Source organism: Loxodonta africana, chromosome 9 (genome assembly GCF_030014295.1).
Source record: "Loxodonta africana isolate mLoxAfr1 chromosome 9, mLoxAfr1.hap2, whole genome shotgun sequence".
NCBI classification, from domain to species: domain Eukaryota; kingdom Metazoa; phylum Chordata; class Mammalia; order Proboscidea; family Elephantidae; genus Loxodonta; species Loxodonta africana.
Window position 1 is genome coordinate 12,943,396 of NC_087350.1, and position 21,353 is coordinate 12,964,748.

General features: G+C 44.6%; 1 protein-coding gene across 1 annotated transcript; it reads right to left on the bottom strand.

Annotated features, from left to right (window-relative positions):
* Positions 1-13,720: 13,720 nt before the first annotated feature.
* LOC100666781 (NUT family member 2D-like) lies at positions 13,721-20,150 on the bottom strand. The gene is given in 6 exon segments (XM_010599985.3): positions 13,721-14,521; positions 14,883-14,999; positions 15,314-15,609; positions 16,671-16,813; positions 17,957-18,085; positions 19,468-20,150. Coding segments are annotated over 6 exon segments (2,169 nt in total).
* Positions 20,151-21,353: the final 1,203 nt, after the last annotated feature.

Sequence of the window (21,353 nt, forward strand, 5' to 3'; positions counted from 1 at the left end):
AGTGCTGGAAGTGTTGATGTTTTGGAGTTTTATTTGCATCCGTGAATATGTGGGGGTTGCTATGATTTGGAATCGAATCGACGGCAGCAAGTCTGGTTTTGTTTTTTTGCACCCATGGTTGTGTTTTGGGTGAGTGTATAGGGTGATTGTGTCTGCATGAAAGCAGTCAGGGATCCCCTTTGTGCCTCTTCTGGTCTAATTCTTAGAGAATTTGGTGGCATAGCTTGTATGTGCATTTTCAGTGTTCATTATTAGCAGTACAGGTTGTATATGGTTGTGTGTGTGTTTGGTTTCATTGGCTTTCTGGGGTGTTTATTCTGGAGGATGTTGGGGGTTCAGTATATATATTTGGAAACTGAGATGTCTTCTATAAATTGTGCATTCATTTGGGAATTGTATATTGTATGTATTCTAGACATGTGTGATTTCTTGTGGGCATGTATTAGGGTAGCCTTTGAGGTTGGATTTTGAACTTGGTGGTTTTAGAGAGCTTGGTTGTGTGTACAGTGTTCAGTGAGTATATATGGGTACTATTGGTTGTCCATGTACATCTTCAGGCACATGTTGAGGGTATATATAGTTGCAGGAATTACTGTGTGTATTCATGGCCTGTAGGGCTTTCTCATAAAACTATAGGCAGTAAGAGATGTTATGTTTGTGTTTTTAGAGTGTGGGTAATAGTTTATGTATGTTTTCAGGAGTTGTGTGTTCTGGAAACATGTAGCGATGTTTGGTTTATATATTAGGGGTGGGAGTTAAGGGTTCTTCTCATGGTGCAGACACAGTGTGTGTACATACTCATAGGAAAGTGGATCAGTTATGCTGGAATCAGCTCCAGTTAATTTGGGATAGTAGATGGTGCATATCTCTGCCCAAACATGGGTCAGTGACATCAGGTGGTACCTTGAAATTAGCAATGGCAGGATTATTTGTATCAGGTAAATTGTCAATGTTTACAAGTGAAGGCTTGCAACGCTCGCAATGGAGAGTGAATTGATAACATTGGTCGCTCTCTGTGTGTGTGTGTGCATGTCTGCCTGTGTATGTGCCTGCGTGTCATTAGAATGTGCTAAGCAAGAACATTTAGGCATCACTTGGGTACGTATTGGATAGTGTGAGTTGGACATTTGGAGGACTTATGCCCTTCTATATCTCCACGGAAAAGACGTGTGACAATATTGTATCCTTTCATCTCAATTTTCAATCTCCGTGCATTACAAATAATCTGAGAAGCCAGAATATATGAAGAAGAATGGTCATCAGCATTGGAGGAATGTCACTGACAACCTGGGATATGTAGATGACAACCTTCCATGCTGCAAATGAAGAAAACTTGAAGAAATACTCCATGAAGGCCAAAGACCACAGTCTTCAGCATGGATTCCACCTGAGCATAAAGAAAATGAAATCCTCACACTGGACAACCAAAGTAAATAGAGACATATGTGAAGTTGTCAAGGATTTCATGCCCCTTTAATCAACAATCAAAAACAATGGAAGCAGCAGTCAGGACTTCAAAGGATGTTTTGCCATGGGCAAATCTGCTACAAAAACTCTCTTGAAGTTATAAAAATGGAAGATGTCATTTTGATAAAAAAAAAAGTTGCACCTGTCCCAAGCCTGGCATTACAGTCCCACCAAAAGACCGTCCCTCAGAGCTGGGTAACCTTTCTAGACTCAAAAGGCACCAGTCACCAGGATAGAGAAAACACAGTCTTAGCACCTGGGCCTGGGAAGAGAGAGTCCCAAGAACCCTGAGTTGATGGGACCTCAGGTAGCTGAAAAACTGCCAGATACAGGCTTGCACAGCAGGAATTCCTCCAACCTTGGCTGTGGGTACACTGAACCTTCTGATGTGTCCCTGTGTTGAGATGTGTAAGAATGCAGGTGAAGGTCTTGGTCACACCAGAGCAAGTATGTGGGGCCTGGCCTAGCTCTGTTGGCTCAGAGGGGCTGACAGGTAAGGGAGATTAGATACTGGGTCTGTGTTCCATGAACAATCTGGAAGAAGATGACAGATCCCCTCTTACAGTAGTGCTTCCCAGCCACAGCCCTCAACTCTCCTGTCACAGGAGGCTTCAGGACCCCAAAGAGAGAATGGATTGGTGTGTCTCATCACTTGGTTGTCCCCAAGCAGGCTTGATGCCAGTTAAGTGGGAGTGGGAGAAGCAAGGCAGGGGTTGGAGTCGGATACGTGACAAGGGAGGGCATGGGAAAGCCCTGTCCTAGAGGAAGGACTAGGAGGATGGATCTAGAGAGCACAAAGAAAGCTTCCTGTGAATAGACATGACTCCTTCTTTCCTGAGTCCTTTCTTTTTGAAGCCTCACCATGCTGCTACCACTGGAAGTCACATCTCAGCATCCTGTTTTTCTGATAGGGAGACCTGACCTTCTTTATTATCTTTTTTTTTATGACATGTGCAGCTTCAGACACATCAGATGGTATCCAGTGACCATGATGGACCCCAGTTGCCTCCACACACACCTCCTACCTCACTTGGAACCACCCAAGGACTTCTGCGCCTTCATGATGTCCGGTTGAACATGATGTCCGTACTTTGTAGTAATTATGTTGTATTTTGTTGGCAGATATTATAATACAATATTTGATCGATAATACATGGGAGGATTTTGAGGATCTTCTCATTTGGTTTTGAATATTCTTTTCGTTGTTGTTGCTTTGGGTTTAGCAATCACTCCTCATGTTTTCCACCTCCAGCCCTCCTAGCCCTTAATCTGCTCTATGTCTGCATATTGTAGATTTTCATGTAAGTGGGATCATGCAATAATGGTTCTTGAGAATTCAGTTATTTCACTGAGGCTAATGGTTTCAAGGTTCATCCATTTATTGCAAGTAAGAGAAATTCTTTGCTCTTTATGACTGCATAATATTACATGTATCTGGCACATTTTGTGTATCCAGTCATCTTTTCATGGACACTGGGCTTGTTTCCACCTTTTTGATTACATGAATAATTCTGCAATAAACGTCAGTATCCAAGTATCTGCTTTCTTGCTTTCAGTTCTTTTCTTTATGTGCCTGGGAGTGTCTATGGTAATTCTTTGTGAAAGTATTTGAGGCGCCATCAAACTGTGTTCTACAGTTTTCAATGGACATGACAGCCAGTTTCTCCTATGTTTGTTTGCCTGTTTGCTTTTGTTTTTTTCTGTCAATAGCCATCGGTGTGGTGTGGAGTGACACCTCTTTGTGATTTTGATTTGCATTTCCCTAATGACTGATGAAGTTGAGCATCTCCCTTGCATACTGGCCATTTGTATATTTTCTTTGGAATGATGTCGATTACGTCTTCTGCCCCTTTTTTGAGTTGGGCCGTTTTTTTGTGTATGTGTTCAGTTTTAGGCATTCTTTATATCTTTGTATATGAAACCCTTAAACAAGTACAGATTCGAAGTATATTGTCACAATCAGTAGTTGTCTTCAGTTTCTTGATAGTGCTCGTTGATGCAGAAAAGATTTAAATTTTCACCAAGACAAATTTATTTGTTTCTTTTATTTCTTCTGTCATATGTATGAAGATGTGGGGGAAAAAAATTCTGAAAACATAACCCTGATGTTTACTTTTAAGAGTTTTATGATTTTAGCTCTCATATTTAGATCATCAATGCACTTAGAGTTAATTTTTTTATATGGTGTAATGTACCCAGCTGAATCCTTTTCCATGTGGAGATCATGTTGTCTCAGCATCATTTGATGAAGAACTATTCTTTGCACATTGAATGAGCTGAGCTTCAGTGTTGAAACAAATTGGGCAAAGATGTACGACTTCATATCTCAATACTATGCCGTTGGCCTCTACGTCTGTTCTTATGCCAGAACCAGACGATTTTCTTTATTACATGTGTGTAGTGCTATTTTATATCTTTAAGTGTGCGTCCCGCACTTTGTTCTTCTTTTCCAAGATGGTATTTAGAGCCTTTGTGATTGCAATATATAAATTGTTTGTGTTCTTGTGTATTTGATTTTCTGTCCTTTATATAATTTGTAAGTGGTAAGACATGGATCATGAGATTTAGGAAAGAGGAATAGGAGAGTCTCAGCATCTTGCCCCAGGAATGAAAATCCCACGCCAAAATTGCATGAAGAAAATTGCCAGAAGGGCTGATGATGTACAGAGCTGAGAGATATGGGGCCATTTTTTTTTTTTTTTTTTTGAGGTATACGTCATGAGATGAAGAGAGAGTTTACCCTGAAGAAGAAAAGTGAAGTTTGCTGGGCTGTGCCCTGGCTGCCATCAAGGGCATCAGGAGGTTCAAGGAGGCAGAGTCCTGATCATCATAGTTTTGGGAGACGGGCAGGGCAGGTCTGTTCTCTGGATGAAGCTTCTTTTCCCAACATCACAGTATGTAGATATGTTTCATCACCAGTAGTTTATACGTTTCTTTTTATAGTGAGAACTCTCCACACACCCGTTTAATGAGACCATAGGCAAAGAGGTCTCACCTTAAAGGCAGATGCCAGTCTTCTTCCTGTTCCCAAATGAAAGAAGTTCTCAGGGCTGCACACCACCTCTACCCTGTTACCTCCGAATGCTGACTGCCGAAATACCAGAGTCTGAAGCTATTCATAATAAGTGTCTGTAAGACAATCGTGGGGTGATGGAGAATCTAAATCTATGGTCTCGATGTTGATTGAGACGATGGTTACGCCACGGTATTTCAAATTGCTGAAGCTCACGAAAGTATAAATTAAATGGGGGAGTTTCATTGCATGAAAATTATATAACTCTGAGAGCTCAGTTTAACAGAAAGATATTTTTTTTCCCTAAGTGTATTGGTTCCTGATTTGTAACAGTAAAAGTTTGGAAGATTTAAGGCCATTTGAAGTTCCTGGCAGAAGGGATTAAGGAGCTGGCTGGTGATGGAAAGGTTGGTCTTTCACGTCCATGAAGAGGCTCCTAGGAACAAATGCCTGGTGATCTCCTTTGGAAATTCAACCAGAGAAAACTCTATGGAACACAGTTCTGTTGTGAAACGAGTTGTGTTGCCATGAGTTAGAATTGACCCAACAGCACTGGTTTGGTTTTTCTTTTGGAACCAACCTGGCTGCCTCTTACTGATTCTGTGACCTTGGATGAATTGTGTCCAATATGTACAGTGGGAATGGCCTCTAAATCATGAGATGGCTTTGACTTTTATCTATATCTGTAACAAGCACTGAGCAATATCTCACATGAAACATATTCAGCAAATAATAGCAGATACGACCATTACTATTGTTTTATGTTAATGACCTAGTTCAAGTGAAGACAAGGACACTCTTCCTGCTTTTAGAAAAGTGCAGTCAACAGGGAATAAGAACATGGGAACAGTGATATGCAGTGCATGGTGAGGGGGCTGTGACAGAGTAAAGTGAAAGTGAAGCTGGGATAAGCCCAGGGACTTCCTTGACCTCTCTACTCATCCAGACCTGAGTCTACTCCAATATCCTTATAGAATCTTCTCTAGACCACTCCAGCCTTCCCCATTTGGACACTCTCACAGAAGAAATAGCAGAAAGCTTCATCTAGGCCCTATTCTGAAAAGCATATTCCATACACTCTCTCTCTCCTTGCAAGAGCGATCCAAATAAAATGTGATTGTGCATGTCTTACTGATAAGAAAGCTGCTGCTCAGACACTGGAGGTCACACAGCCAGCAAGTGACAGAGCTGAGATTGAAACTGTGCTCTGGCTGACCCCAAATCCAGACTTTCTGTGTCCTTTTTCCTCTTTCTTCTTGTGGACACATTGTTCAACTTGGCTGACGCTTACTCTCAGGTGTGGGGAAGGGAGGGAATTCTTCAAGTGATGATGAAGTGTTAAGAGGTGAGGAGAAATTCAGGGGAAATTGTTGTACAAGGCCACACCAAACGCAAAAAAAGACCTGGACCATCAGTCTAGGCTCCATTCTATGTTCCTTTGGACAACCCTGAAGGCCTGGTTACTCGTTGCCACCAACTGTGACTCACTATGCAACCAAGTTCCATTGAATCTCACCCTATATTCTTTCTTGGAACAAGGAGAGTGATATCTTCTCCTTCCCATGCCCACATAGCATGGCACCAATACAAATTGTGCACAAGGGACAAGAGAGGTGCATTAATGGACAGGGGATGGACTATCAGAGCAGTCCCCAAGCCTTGCATACATCTCAATCCATCTTTACTACGCTTGAGACATTTCACCAAAGAGAATATTCAGGTGGCCAACAGACACATGAAAGGATGCTCAATGTCATTAGGCATCAGAGAAATGCAAATCGAAACCACAATGAGATACCATTTCACAGCCAGTACGATGGGCAAGATAAAAATACAAAAAGGAAAAAATGACAAGTGTTGGAGGGGATGTGGAGAAATTGGAAACTTCATCCGTTGCTTGTGAAAATGCAAAATGATATAGCCATTTTGGAAACACTCTGGCAACTTCTCAAAAACCTGGAGATATACCTGCCGTGTGACCCAGGAATACCACTCCAGGTGTATGCCCTTGGGATCTAAAAGAAGTGATATGAACAGACGTATGCACACCTATGTTTACTACAGCACTATTCACAATAGCAAAAAGATAGAAACAACCTAAGTGCCCAACAACGGACGAATGGATGAGTAAAATATGCTGTATACATACAGTGGAATACTACTCAGCAATAAAGAAAAATGAGTTCCCCAAACACCTTGGAACATTGAGGAACCTGGAGGACATTAACAAGTAAAATGCATTAGTCACAAAAAAACGGATATTGTATGTTATCACAGTTATGAAATGACATGACAAACAAAAGTATACAGAAAATAATGTTCAGTAGTGTTTACCAGAGATGGGGTAGGGGGAAAGGGGAATTTCCTCTCTAGTTAGTAGATACTTGTTATTTTTCATGATGGAGAGGTAACACTCAATGAGAGTGAATTGTACAGAACCTGATGAAGGCAAACCAGATCAGTAAAATATACACAAGGAAAAAAAAAATATATATGTAGGCATATATGTGTGTAGGCATGTTTACATGAGTGTATATGTGTGTGTATACAGGTGCATGTGTAGGAATACGTATATGCATCTATGTGACTGTATGCACACATGTTAATACATATAATAAAGCACATAGAGAGAAGAGTTGTGAATATTTCTGAGACATACCCAAATACCCTGATGGATTAGTTTTCTGGATTTGAAATATTAGAACTAGAGTCTTGTGGAACATCTTGGTCAGTTGGGCTGATATGGTTCATAAAGTTATGTTTTACGTCCTAGTCTGCTGAATAGTGTTTGTGGTTTTAAAAGCTTGTGAGCAGCCTACTAAAATGCAACTATTGGTCTCTACTCATCAGGACCAAAAGGGAACGTAGGAAACCAAAGGCTAAGAGAAGAAACTTGAACTGCGCACGTGAAGAACGTTCAAATGACAAGTCTTCTGTTACTTATATATGTACCACAATAAAAAGAAAATAAAAAATATTGTGGAATCGAATAAAACTCCAGGATTCATTATACTTTCTCTTCTATAAGACCTAAGCAAATACACTCCCTTTAAGAAACACACTCAGTCCAAAATCCAAACATTGCTGCTTAAGAGGCAGTTAATAAAATGAGAAATAAACTCATTTGAAATGTGAACACTCTCAAGCTTGCTCCTCAAAGCCTCTAATTCAAGACACCAACTCCCAGCTTTCCTACTGGACAAGGCACACAGCAGTGCTGCCCTTAGAAAGCAAGGAATTCATCACCCAAAGGTTAGTTTTGCCTCAGGCAGCCCTGCTGGTCATCCAAACCTCCTGGACTGCCTTGCAATGAGAAACACTTGATTTTCACCTCACCTGCCTCTGCACTTCCTACTACATCGTATTTGTATTTTTACGTGCACTTCCTCATTCTCTCACTGTCCTCTGGGTCTCCACATCTTCCAGGAATGCATGTCAAGAGATCTCTTAAGGAAAAGTCCTCAATATGTGTACCTCACTTTACTTTTTCTCCTGTATTGTGATTAGGAATACATCTCAGCCAGTGTTACTTCCTTCCTGTCTAAACAGCAGTTACTGTGGGAACAAATTTTTTGTTTTTTAGTTTGTAAACTAAATTCATAATTTCAGTCAGCCCTTAAATAATCAGTGCTAGAATTGTCATTATATATATATTTTTTAATTTTAGTAATCCGATACTCTTTTTTCTCGAAATTGCAAGATTTACTTTATTTCTCACTTCCTTGGATGATGACTCTTTAAGACCCTACAGAGCCGACACGTGGAGGCTGCAAGTGCACAGGCTGAGAGAGAAAGCAGAGTAGCTGAATACGGCTCAATCAGCACACCTCGTCGTTTCCTCTAATGCTCTGAGATTCGGTGGCAGATCACCTGTCTCCTGCGTCCTGTCATCCAAGAATGGAGATGATTTTTATCAGTGGACGAGGCCTTCCTTACACTTTCCCACAGCGATGGTCAGAGAACTGGGTCCAAGGGAATTTTGGCCTCACCCTTTCATGGGCAATCTGGGTAAAGTTCATATGCGCTAATTTAATCACATATGCTTCCAGGGTCAAAGATTTTCATGTAGTAGAAAAAAAGATTGCAGAATTTGGACCCGATTGTTCCTGCACAATGCAGTATTTAAATCATGGGTCCTGAGCTCACTCAGTCAAATCCAATGGCCCAAAAGCCAGCGTGTGCATCAGGGGAAAAAATCGATGGACTCACTGACAAGCAGAAGAATCAAGGAGCAAGCCTGCTTTTCGTGAGTGCCTAGATACTATTATTTGCTTCACCATTCCCGTAATAGGAAGGTCTGGATTGAAAATCATGTAAGGTTGCCCTATGATACAAGCTGAAATGCTAAGAAAAGTTGCCAAGATTTTGCTTTTATCAGTCACAGTAAGTAGCTTTAAAAAAAGTTAAGGTGGTTTTCTTGAATCTCTCTAACTTCATCATCTAAGCTGAGATGTGAGTAGAGTTGTACACTGTAGCTGCCAGAGAGAATACCAAGAAAGGCACATCAAGAAGCTGTTTCCTGGCTGCAGAGAATTAAGCGGGGGGCGGGGGGGGGGGCAGTTTCCAGAGAGGCAGAAACTGCCTGGAGGTGCTCTTTTCACAGTAACTGGGAAAACACTGTCGATGCTGTAAATAGAAATATTCTTCGAGTCTTATCAGGTTTATAGTTCAGCTAAAACTCAGAAATCATGAGGCAATTCAAGAGGGACACATTATGAAATGACTTTCTCACATAATTGTAGTGAAGTGGGGAGAAGAGTCCTTGTCCTCTCTGGAGGAATTCTCTGCTTTTCCACAACAACATGACTCCTGTTGCATTTTTCTGCAACATTTCCTTCTTGAGTCAAAATGTCTTCGTACCGGGACAAGATACTATGTTAGTGTCAAAACCCATTGCCTTTGAGGGGATTCCTACTCATAGTGACCCTACAGGACAGAGTAGAACTACCTCATAAGGTTTCTAAGGAGTACCTGGTGGATTCAAACTGCCAAGCTTTTGATTAGCAGCCATAGCCCTTAACCACTACACCACCAGGGTTGTTAGTGCCAGTAGGGACATTTATTGTGTGAAGGCTGTCGGTGTGGAACACTTCTCCTCTGCCTCTCTCCTTCCCCTATATCCTCCCATCCAAAAACCACTGCTGCTGTAAGAGCAGGATTAAAGCTGTTCTCACGTGACTTTTCTTATTGCAACCACTTGGGGTCAGCACCCTCATCTCACACGACCAGTTTTTCTACCAAGCCTCTCGAAACAACAAAATGAATACTTTTTCAAATCATTTTCACTATAATACACTGAAAATTGTGTTCATGATGAGTAAAAAGACAAACTTTCTTTCTTTAAGGATGATAACACCACGGTTCCTACAACGATTTAGGACATACATTGATGAGCCTGGATTCCAAAAAGCAAGAGTGTGTGATGGAGACAGGTGAAGCTGAAGCTGAGAATTAGGGCTTCATGACCCGGAACGGCCAGCTAGGAGATAGATGGGAGCTAGTGCGTGTGTGGATGGGGATTTGATCTGAGTGAGTAGAATCTTGCATTGGTCTCAGGATACCCACCCATTTCAGGGCCATGGGGCCCTATCTAACAACTGAAGATCCTCGGGCTAGAGCACTGTATGCACTTTTTCTTCAGAGAAAAAGATTTTCTGCCTTCCTCACCCTTATGTCTGCTCTCTGCCCACTAAACCTAGGTGCTCAAGAGTGTTTGATGACTATTCAATATCCCAGATAATCAAAATGACCTGCAGAGATTTTGTGAAATTGGTATGCTGGTTTGGTTTGGGTGCTGTGTTTCATGTGTATGGAACCAAGATTTAAACTGAGGCCTTTTGACTGCAAATTCAGTTCTGTTCTTCTGAGGGTAAGTCATAACAGCTTAATGTTTTCTGCCTCTTGGTAGTTTTTCCAGATAACATACAAGCCACTTATTGACTTCAAATTTCTGTTAAACAATGACTTATATTGTTGTAAATATGTTCCCAATATCACGTGAGGGATCCTTGGTGCGTGTATTTTCTTTGCTAAACCCGACAAGTCTATTCTTGGGGTGACTTTGAAGTTTAAGGGAATGTCAAAATTATCATTGTAGATTCTAGACTAAAAAAATACAAATAGGATCGTTGATGCTGGGCGTGGAACACTGAATTTATTTCAATGGAACAATTGACTTTATTCTAATGGAACAAATATATATATATATAGGAATACGCCTTAATTGTATAAAGAAAAAAAAGGAGGAGGCAGGGCCAAGATTTCAAAATAATCAGGTGCTTCCTGTTGTTCTTCTTACATCTAAGACATGAAAAAGAAGTGGATCAATTCTGTATGACTGTGTAGGAGCCCAGATCATCAAAGACAAAGCTGAGGAGTTGGACTGAGCAGCAGGATGCAGGAGAGACAGTTCAGAAGCAGCAAAGAAGTGCCAGTTGTGAGGTTGCCAGCACCCTGCTGGCTGGGTCAGCTGGTGCATGGCAGGCTGAGGAGAGCAGTAGCATTCAGGACAGGTTTCACCATGTCAGGAGAGGCTGGGCGGTGGGGAGTCTGCAGAAGCCTCCAAATCAGGATGGAAATGGTACTGGACCTGCGAAAGTTAAGTGCAAGCTTCTAACCTGCTGTCTACTGTGTGGGAGTCAAAATAAGCCCTCCCCCTCCAAGACTCTAACAGGGGAGAAGAGCCTGTTTTCCCTCCCCATACCCGCACCCCCCCTCCACTGTCCACTCTGACACCAGTTAGGCACTATTCAACAACTGCCAGGCCTCTATCCCAGAGCTCAGGGCTGTCCGCACCCAAACTAGTCTCTTGGCTATAAAAATTCACCATGCCCCCTCAGCTGGGAAGTCAGGCCAGAAGCTGCCCCTTTGCCTGGACACTGGCATAAAGGGTCTGAGGACATGTAGCACCATTCACCCCTGCCTGTACCTGTGTGGGCCAATTCAACACCATGAGGGCATACACTTGAAGCCTGTTTTCAACTGCAACGGTCTAGGGGGAGTTGCAGATTCGTGACATTTGATGTCACCCTGCCCATTAAACAGGGACCTCATCCACACACATCAGGGACCTGAGGGCTGGAGGTATCACCCAACTCCATCTAGCCACCCAAGAGAGGGTTGTGAGAATATGCAGTGCCTCCTAGCCCCTACAGCCAACAGCACTGGGTGCCAAGGACTGGCTGCATCACTCCTTTAATATCCCAAACATTCTGAGAGGTGTACAGCGTTATGCTATTTTCCCTGTGAAGATTCTGAAAGGTAAAGGACTTATGGAAGTTTTCTAAAGTCAAACAGCAGGGAGTGGAGGAGCCAGGGGTCTGTCCTTCACTCACCACATTGTCTTTTGATGTTTGATGTGTACACTCAAATACCTGCGATACACCAGGATTGCCGGTTATGCTGAATAGGAGACTCTATGAGGTGCCTGCATGGTGTTGGCCAGGAACCTTCTGGGACATGGCATTCCTGAAAATTCACAGGCACTTGGAATAAAATTAGAGTTTAGAACATGGAGAAAACAGCATTAGGCTGGGAGAAAACTTTGGTGAATTCCAGGGAGCTTCCAAGTTGAGAATCAGAGCTACTGAAGGGAATGGGCTGGAGAAGTGAGGCCATGGACACCTGGATTTGAGGAGTTAAGTGCAGATTGGAGGGCAAGGACTTGACAATTCTGAGGAAAGGCCAGAGGTGTCCTCTCCCCTCATTCTCATCTCTTCGTCTTGATTTTTTCCCCAACAGAATCTTACTTGCAGAGGTCTCCTTCCAGATACCAATTAGGAACTTCCCAACACATGAAGCAGCTCACAGGCACCAAATGCCAAACCACTGGAACACCCACTGCTCTGAAGATGGGGTCTATGTAAATGCCCGGGCAGTCGGACAACCGATGCCTCAGCGCTTCTCAGCCCTTCCTACCAACCCTGCTCACATCTAGCCTTCCACACTCCAGACGTTCAGGTCCGCCATGAACCTCAGCATGTCTCTGCTTCTCCTGAACTTTATTGTTCTTTTGTAAGGTAAGTTTCCTCCTGTTTGTAAGGAACTATTTTAAATGAAAGTATAAGACCAAATCTACATCAATCTAACCCTAGAATTTCAGTCATCATTTGGGGAAGAAAGGGAAGAGTGCTTATAGGATGCTCCTTGGTAGATTCCAAAGGCACCTGAGGTCAGTTCCCTTGAACACAGCAGGTTGGAACTTCCCAATCCGGTTGAATGAGATTCTTTCCTGTCCAGAAATAAGGCAAAGGGACTTCCTAACTTCTCTGTCTGCTTTCATAGCTCGTATACACACTATCAAAAGAAATCCACATAAATATATTTCCAACACATTCCATCTCATTCTGTCCTCACCAGAAATAGCATACTACCATTGCTTATTTAGAAGTCCTCTTGAGAATTCATGATAGCATTTCTTAGAGTAAATGCAGAGAAACAGAGAATGATGCCCTTAAGAAGCCAAGCCTTGATCCTGTCAAGTCAAATAAACCACACAGGAAAATCCCTGGGTGTGCTAAGGATCATTTAAGATCCGTTGTCCAGCATCTTTCTAGCAAACAGAGAAAAAGCATCTTAAAGAAAAGTGCCGCCTCCAGGCTCAATTATAGAAACATTAGTTAATGACCAAGAAGGCTGAAACGTTGAAATGCAAATTCCATCAATAGATCTTAAGAGACAGAGATATCCATAGGATACCCACAGAAAGCTCCCGAAACCAAGCCATAGCTTGTGAAAAATGGATGATGAAAGTGATCACTGGCTATTTATCAGTCAGCCGTGAGCAGTCAAACCCAGACTGTCCCCAGGAGCATCCTGAGGACATCAGGTAAAGCTGGAGGAGAGAACTGGGTCAGTCACACGTGGATCAGGAACACGGGGGACACCTGTATGTTTTCCTTTTCACAGCACCACAATCCATCCAGCAGCAGAGGAGGACAAGAAGAAAGAGGCAATGAGAATTTCTTCCAACAAAACTATCTTTAATCCCAATTTACAGAGGACTATTTTTATTCCTTAAATAAAGCCACTGTGCTTCATCTCCCACCATGGAAGTACATGTGCACCCTGCCCAGGCTTTGGCCTCCTTCTCTGCGCTCATCGTGTCTGTACAACAGCCAGGAAGTACCACTGCGATAGAGGAGAAGCATTAGCCTAATAAGTATGGAGGAGGAGTTGACAACCCCAATCTATTTACGGGACCCCAACTTGAGGGTCTGACATACAGAAGAGGAGAGCTCACTACTGGCTAAGGAGATGCTTCTTCCTTTTTCCATGAGTGGAAGGGTCATCCCTTCTTTTTACAGGCCGTGAGAGTTGGACCTCGCCCACAGTCAAGGGTTGCCTCCCAGAGACTCCAAGGTCAGCCCCTGAGTAGGGCCGCTTTGCAGCAAGTGATGGAGCTCTGACTTGAGCTGGGACCTTACACTTCACAGCTGTATGTCCAGGTTGGCTAAGGTTCACTGTCTCCGGAGATCGGGGCTGGGATGCTCCCCAGGTACCCCGAACTCCACGGTGCAGAATGCTGGAGGCAGGCAGAGGACTCGTGGAAAGACTCCAGGGCAGTAGGCTTTCTTGAGATGCCAAGAGGAAGTCAAGGCTGGGGAGATCCTCCTCTTCCTTTTCTTCTTCACTGGACCCTTCTCCTTTCCCAGGTGTTTCACTAATAGGAGAGGCTTGTAAGAACATTAAGGTTTCTCTGTTTTCCAATCTAGGGGTGGTGCAACCAGACCCCCGTTGAGGAGAAGTTGATTGTTCAGACTTAAGTTCCTGTGACATGGGACTCCACGTAAAGAGAGCAAGTTCTTTTGACTTAGACAGATGACTGTAGCCGCTGCCATCTTTTGGCAGGTCATCTGCATCCAACTTTTTTGTGCTCATTTTCTCACTCATCTGTAGTTGGATGCTGTGGTTATCTGTGCTCCCTGCGTCTTGACTGGTCCCAGACTCTGTACAAGGTGACTCCATGGTTGGCACACCATAAGTTGGGGGTGCCTCCACACCCACTTTTCCTTTCAATTCCAGCAGTCGCTTCTCCACCAGCTGCAAGGAAGGAAAATGGATAATTACTGATTCTGTACAGACTGTGAGAACACGTGGCTGAGTGGGTGATGGAGACCATAGTATTGGGGCAGGATTTAGGGAAGTCAGTCACATGAGTGTCCTTCAATAACTAGTACTGCAGCTCTGCCTGTCCATCCTCTTGTGTGGTTTTCCCAAGCGCAATGCCTTACCACTCCACTGCTCTGCTTGGCCACCCCATTATCTCTTACCTCCTCATTCTGCACCTGCTCCCACACCTGGAGCTGGCCTTCCCCAGAAGCCATGACAGCCAAGGCACTGTTGGGTTAGATGAAATCCTGTGGGTTTCATGTTATGATTCTCTCTTCCTCCTCTGGTTTACCTGAGTGAGAGTGAGTCCTTCCTCTTCCTCCAGCTCCTGCCTTAAGGACATGGGATCTACCTGAGAATCTGGTGATAGTAACATTTCCAGGAATTGAGGGCGAATAACTGCTTCTACCTGAGAACGGAAGGAGGCGGCGTGTGAACATCCTTGACAAGGAGTAACCAGTGATTTAGAGGTTCTAGAAGACAATCAATAATCTCCCTCTCGAATTTGTATCCAGTATTGTATTAAAATATCACTACCCCAACCTACACCTACACAGACACTCATACACACACACATATACACACAAGAAAAGGACACATACATCGATCATGGAAGAAGGAACTGAACTTAATTACAATGTCTGGGGTAAAACTCCAGATGTTTGGTGGCTGGAACGCCAAAGTACAGAACCCACACACACCAATCCTCAGGTCCTGGCCCACCTTGGTGATAAACGCTTCCTGTGCACACAGCTTGTCAATGTAGCTCAGGAGTCCTGGGTCTGGGTACAGCTCATTCTCTTCCTGTTGTTGATCATTTTCTTATTCTTCACATTTCCCATCTGGCTCCACAGTGGCTGAATGGGCAGTTCCAAGGAGATCTTCCATGATTTCAACATACTCTTTGACAGCTTCAGGAGGGATTTCATGGGACCGCTTGGGCTCCCAAGGGTGGTGGGGTCTGTGTTGATGTTGCTTAGGGGGCTGTGCCATGGAACCTCCCTTCTTTGGAATGAACACTATAGGAGGGGTTGGAAAGAGGATGTTTATATGGCAGCAAATTCTGGCTCTTTCTAACTGTTACGGATTGAATTGTATCCCCAAAATGTGTGTCAACTTTGCTAGTCCATGACTCCCAGTATTGTGTGGTCGTGCACCATTTTGGGATCTGATGTGATTGTCCTATGTGTTGTAAATCCTAACCTCTATGGTGTCAATGAAGGAGGATTATAGACAGTTGTGTTAATGAGGCTGGCCTCAGTCTACAGGAGTGTACAGTCTACAGGATTCGATTGTATCTTAAGTCAATGTCTTTTCAAATGGAAAAGAGAGAAACAAGCAGAGAGGAGAGGAACTTCATGCCACAAATAAAGAAGTGCCCAGAGTGAAGCCCATCCTCTGGACATGAGGTCCCGGTGCTGAGAAGCTCCAACACCAGGGGAAGATTGATGACAAGGACCTTCCTCAGAACCAACAGAGAGTAAAAGCATTCCTTGAGAAGTGGTACCCTGAATTTGGACTTCTACCCTCCTAGACTGTGAGAGAATAAATTTCTGTTTGGTAAATCCATCCACTTGTGGTATTTCTTTTATAGCAACACTAGATAACTAAGTCACCACCCAACACCGTGTTGTAAAGGCAGAATTATGGAGACACTGACATGGTTCCTGGTAGGGCAGGCACACCTGAAGCCACAAACACTGTGAGAGGAGAAGATGTAAGAGGCAGATGGTCTAAGATAGTCAACTTGTGAGGAAACTTGAGACTTGAAACTTGAAACTATTCTTTTACAAGAAGTCTCATTGAGACCCGCATTTAAAGCTGATTAGCTATTGGAGCCCACCTTTGATAATGCATATGAAACAGTAGTTATAAAATGTGACCACCTCACTACTAGTGTGTAATGAAGTGTAGCGGAGACCCCAGGCATCTGGCAGTCTCTGCTGATAGAAATAGCCATTGCCCCTTCTTGAAAGGAAAGCACCACATGGGAAGACAATGCCTCTCCCAACATAACCAGTCCCTACATACCTCCTTTGACCCCTGGCCTGTAGCTCCTGTTGAACTTGCTTAGCCATACCTGGACGCTGGCCAGCCACAGTGGATGATGAAGGCCCGTGAGGATCAAGATTGCGTGGAGCTGGAGGAAGGAGGCAGACAGATGCATTCCTCTGCTGTGACATCTGAATCTCTAACTCCTCCTCTGCCTCAAACTCCATGAACCTGACAAGGGTGAGGGAGGCACAGGCTATGCTGAGGAGAAGGCAAGATGCACCAGGAGCCCCAGGACCAGGCAACAGCCAATTATGAGGCAGTGGAGAAAGATGTGCCTTTAATGACCTGTCCAGGTGCCCAGTAAGTCCATTTCCCAGGAGGCATAAACAAGGTTTGGGTCCCTTACATGTTCACCACATCATCCCTTCACCTGCAGCACAACTCATCATAGAATAGGAAATGAGCCATGCCTTCTTGGAAGCTCCTCCTAACACAGCCATAGTGCCCTTATCACCTGATGGCACACCACAACGTTGACACTGGTTGGTTGAATTGAATCAGACCCACATGACACACAGCAGGACCCACTCATGCACACTGTTCTCCAAGCCTCTCCTGCCCTTGCCTAAAACACACACAGTAGAGGTGACAGCCTGAACCTGGAATGGGATGAAGTTGATTGCGGATAACACCAAGGACTAGTTCCTAGAGTCCCGGTCCTGGTCTCAAGCTTGGAGGCCTTGGGATATAAACCAGGTGGGCAAGTGGTCCAAGAGACATTTGGAAAAAGATGGAATGTGAGGTTTCACAAAAGCCTCAGGCTCCTCTGATTTTTTTTTTTTAAAACCAAGGGAGGAAAGGCAATGAGGGACTGAAGCACGTCCAACGGGGTGACTGAGATGCTGTCTTCCCATTAGCACAGCTTTCCAGCCTGGACCATTCTTGGATGGTTGTAGAACAATTTTGTACCTGTTGTCATGAGGAAGAGTGGCCCCAAATTCCCGGTTACTTATATGGACACTGAGGCAAGCAGCACATCCCCTCACTGCAGAGTATCTACAGCTTGGACTGTATCTCCATGGGTAGCCTCAGTGTTTATTCTCATTCTGTCTTAACACTCCAGTATCAGGGCATCCACAAATCCAACATGTAGAAGGGGTGAATTTATCAAGGAATGTAGAACAGAAAACTCCAAGCAGTGAATGTGGTGGTAGCAGTTTTCTGAGGGTAGTGCGGGATCATCAGGGAACCAGGAGCCCTCTCCAAGTGCACACCTCCTCCTCACACAGCCCCTCTGATTTGTACCTCCACTCCCTCTTCATTTATAACTCATCACTCAGTCCCAACAGGGCCAGGATGCCATGGACTCACTTTTCTGCCCTCTCATAGAAGATCATCCGGTCAAAATTGCTTTTGCCCTGCCATTCCTGTACAGACCGCCAGAGTCCCTCCTCCAGGGTCATGGTGGGCTTCAGTCTAGCCAGGGATCGCAGGACTGGGCTAAATACCCATGCGTGTCAGTAAGTTTTGAGAAATACATATTCCATCCCCATCTTGACCCCACGCCTACACACATCCTCTGCCCATCTTCACATCTATCTTGCTATTTGTCTGTGTCCATCCCTCTTTCAGTGTCTTAGATTTCAAGTGCTTTTGCTCCTAGGATACCACTGGCTGTTTTGGAATCCAGGGAATCCCTAAGACTGCTTGAAATTTGGGTTTAGTGGACTGTGTCTTTATTCCTGGGCGAGTGGAGGGGAGTAGGGGTGGAAGAAGATGTCTTCAGTCTTTCAGCCAGTGAGAGCAACATGTATGTGTAAAAACATCCTGTTGAATGTGATCAGAGTTCCATATTGATTGACCTGTTAGGAAGCTCAGGGTTGAGAGAGATGTAGGGTCTGCTCTGAAAAGATAATGCTTCCCACATGACTAATCACTCTGCCTTTCATTCACAGAAGCCCATGACCCCGCACTTCATTGCCAATTTCCACTCACACACAGTGTAGCTAGGAAAGTTTTGCTCTTGTGGGTACTTTTTTTGGACTACACTTCATATATTAGGTCATATCATCTTCTTAGCTCTCCTCTTAATTAACTGTAATTGTGTCCTTATTTGATGAGATACTCTAGGGTGAGGATGTACAATGCCCTGCTCAGGATTACCATTCTAAGGAGGACAGAGCCCAAGCCTTTCACCACTGTGCATACTCTACCACCTCCCTATTGTAACTGGAATTCTCCAGAGGAATGAGGGTGGGAGTAAACTTCGAGTGGTTGTCCTAGGCCTTGCCCATTTCGGGTCTCCTGTGGAAAAGGCCAAAATATGCTCAGCTCCTCTGTTGCAAGGTAAAGAGCAGTGGAAGAACGTAGTGTTTGTGATCTGAGACTAATATTCACATCATGGCTCCTGACTTTGCCACGGTGTTTAAAAAAACCAAAACCAAACCCTTGGCCATTGGGTTAATCCCGACTCATAGTGACACTACAGGACAAAGTAGAACTGCCCCATGGTGTTTCCGCGGAAGGGTGGTGGATTCGAACTGCTGACCTTTTGTTTAGCAGCCATAGAACTTAACCACCATGCTACTAGGGTTTCTACCACAGTGTTTAGTCTCCTGTAAATAATACTTAAGGTAACGATTAAAATGTACAGATTGACTTCATGTACAAAGTGGTCAGCATCAGTCGAGATAAGGCACCTGAAAGTGTTCTACACAGGGAGGTGCGGTTAATATTATCAGGAATATATCATCTCATAACACATCCCATCACCCTCATGACCTTCTCTCAAGTGTTTCTAAAGAGCCTAACCTCCATTGTGCCTCCCCAAGATCTCTTTATTTGAAAGCTTCAGGATAATCTCAGCTGATTAGGGCACTCACATGAGAAAGCAGGAAAGAGCTTCTGTATCAGGGCTTTGGGGATGGTGCCTCCCAGCCAGAGTCTTGAAGCATTGCCAACGTCGGTAGTTCTGGTAAACACTCTGGGGATTACAGGAGGCGTCATCCAGTGAAAGGCTGGATTGTGTGGCGGCCAGGCTTTCCTCCCCAGAGGAAGCATGTTGGCCTGAGCAAGCCTTCACTTGGGGGAAATTGGAGGCCAGCTGGGCAGCTGGTGGTGGAGCTTGAAGAGAAAGAGTTGGGGACCAAACTCCCCTATAAGCCTGAGTACCCACAACAGAAGTGTCAGGGATCACATCAGAGGCTTCCCCAAAAGGGGGTGGAGCATGCTCAAGTGCCCCACTGGGAGCCCCTGGGGCACTCCAATGAAGTGGGGTCTGTGCCATGACAAAGGTCTGAATTCCAGGGAGCTCTGCTGATCTCCCTTCTGTCCTCACTTGAACAATGACCTTGCCAGGCCTGACCCCACTGGGTCCACAATCCCCAACGCTTGGCACCAGAAGTGTCCTAGGGAAATCAGAGAGCTGCAGAGGGGTGCCTGGAGGGCATGGTGAAGTCATGAGGGGCAACAGGTGCCGCTCCCAGGGAGTTCGGTGTGGGGGTCCGGGAGTGTGTGGCAGAAAGGGTAGTGCAGCAAAAGGAGACATGGAGGCACCAGGATTCATGGTCATATCTGGTCCCAGCATTGGAGTTGCTGTTGAGACAAAGGAAAAGGGTAAATGGAGGAGGAGGAAAGGCAACCAGGTGTTAGGTCATCCGAATTCCCTGCCTGGTCACTGGGAATCAGCAAATGAATCTCAACTGATTGGTAGCAGTATGGAAGGGGGAACTGGTGAAGACTGCAAAAAATCCCTGGAGTGATTTAGGTGTTCCTTCCTTCCAGTTGAGAAGTTTTCTGCTAGAGAAGTTGTAAGCAGTTCAACCAGACCCCCAGGCCTCTGTCTACCAAGAAGTAAGAGGCCCAAGCTATCATTGACTCACAGAACCTGTATCAGGAATCCCAGGCAGACAGGCTGCCAATCTCATAAGCTGTTTCCAACCCATGGAGCAGGGTTGACATCCACTCTGAAATGCCCTCAGGAGGCTCACTAGCAGGGAAGAGACTTTCTGAAGTAGAAAGTGTCCTCCAGACTTTCTTGAAGGAGTGAGTCTTCAAAAGAGTGGTTTCCCCATCTCCTCCTGAGTGTTTCTTTTCGTGGTGCACACTATAAAACCCCTTTCCTCTTTCCCCAACATCCTGTGTCTATTTTCCAATCTTCCTCTTCAGGCTCCCTGGGTGGGATATTCCAGGTGGTGTTAAGGGTCCACTCCTCACTCCTGCTCAGACAGCTTGTCCCCAGGGGAAGTGTCAAATTTGAATTCCCAAGGGTAGGAGGGGTGGCAGGAATCGGATAACACACCTCCTCCTCTCCAGGCCTACCTCCTTCTGAAGACATCTCCACAGGCTGGGGCACTGACCACAGCTCTCTGGCAGCTTTCAGCACGTGAAATCGCCACGTCCTGGACTCAGAGCATGATCTGGCTCCAACAGATGCTCATGGATCCAAGAAAAGGAGGGAAAAGTTTGAATCTAAACAGGAGTAGAATGTAGGACTCCAGACATTCTACAGTGGGGGAGGGGTGGAGGGCAGGTTGGGATGAGGAGACATTCCATGAAAGGGATCTGACAGGTAGGAAAAAGCTAAATGTTTCTTTCAAATTATGGTTGAGAACACAAATCATGTAAACCTCTTAGGGCCATTTGTGGGTTCTTTCTGAGATCCACAGTGCAAAGGCTCTACTCTAGACCTCAATTCTTAACAACATACCTAGTTTTCAGCCCCTACACCCACCCTGTTCCCCAACTCTAGGTGGTAGGTTCTTGAATT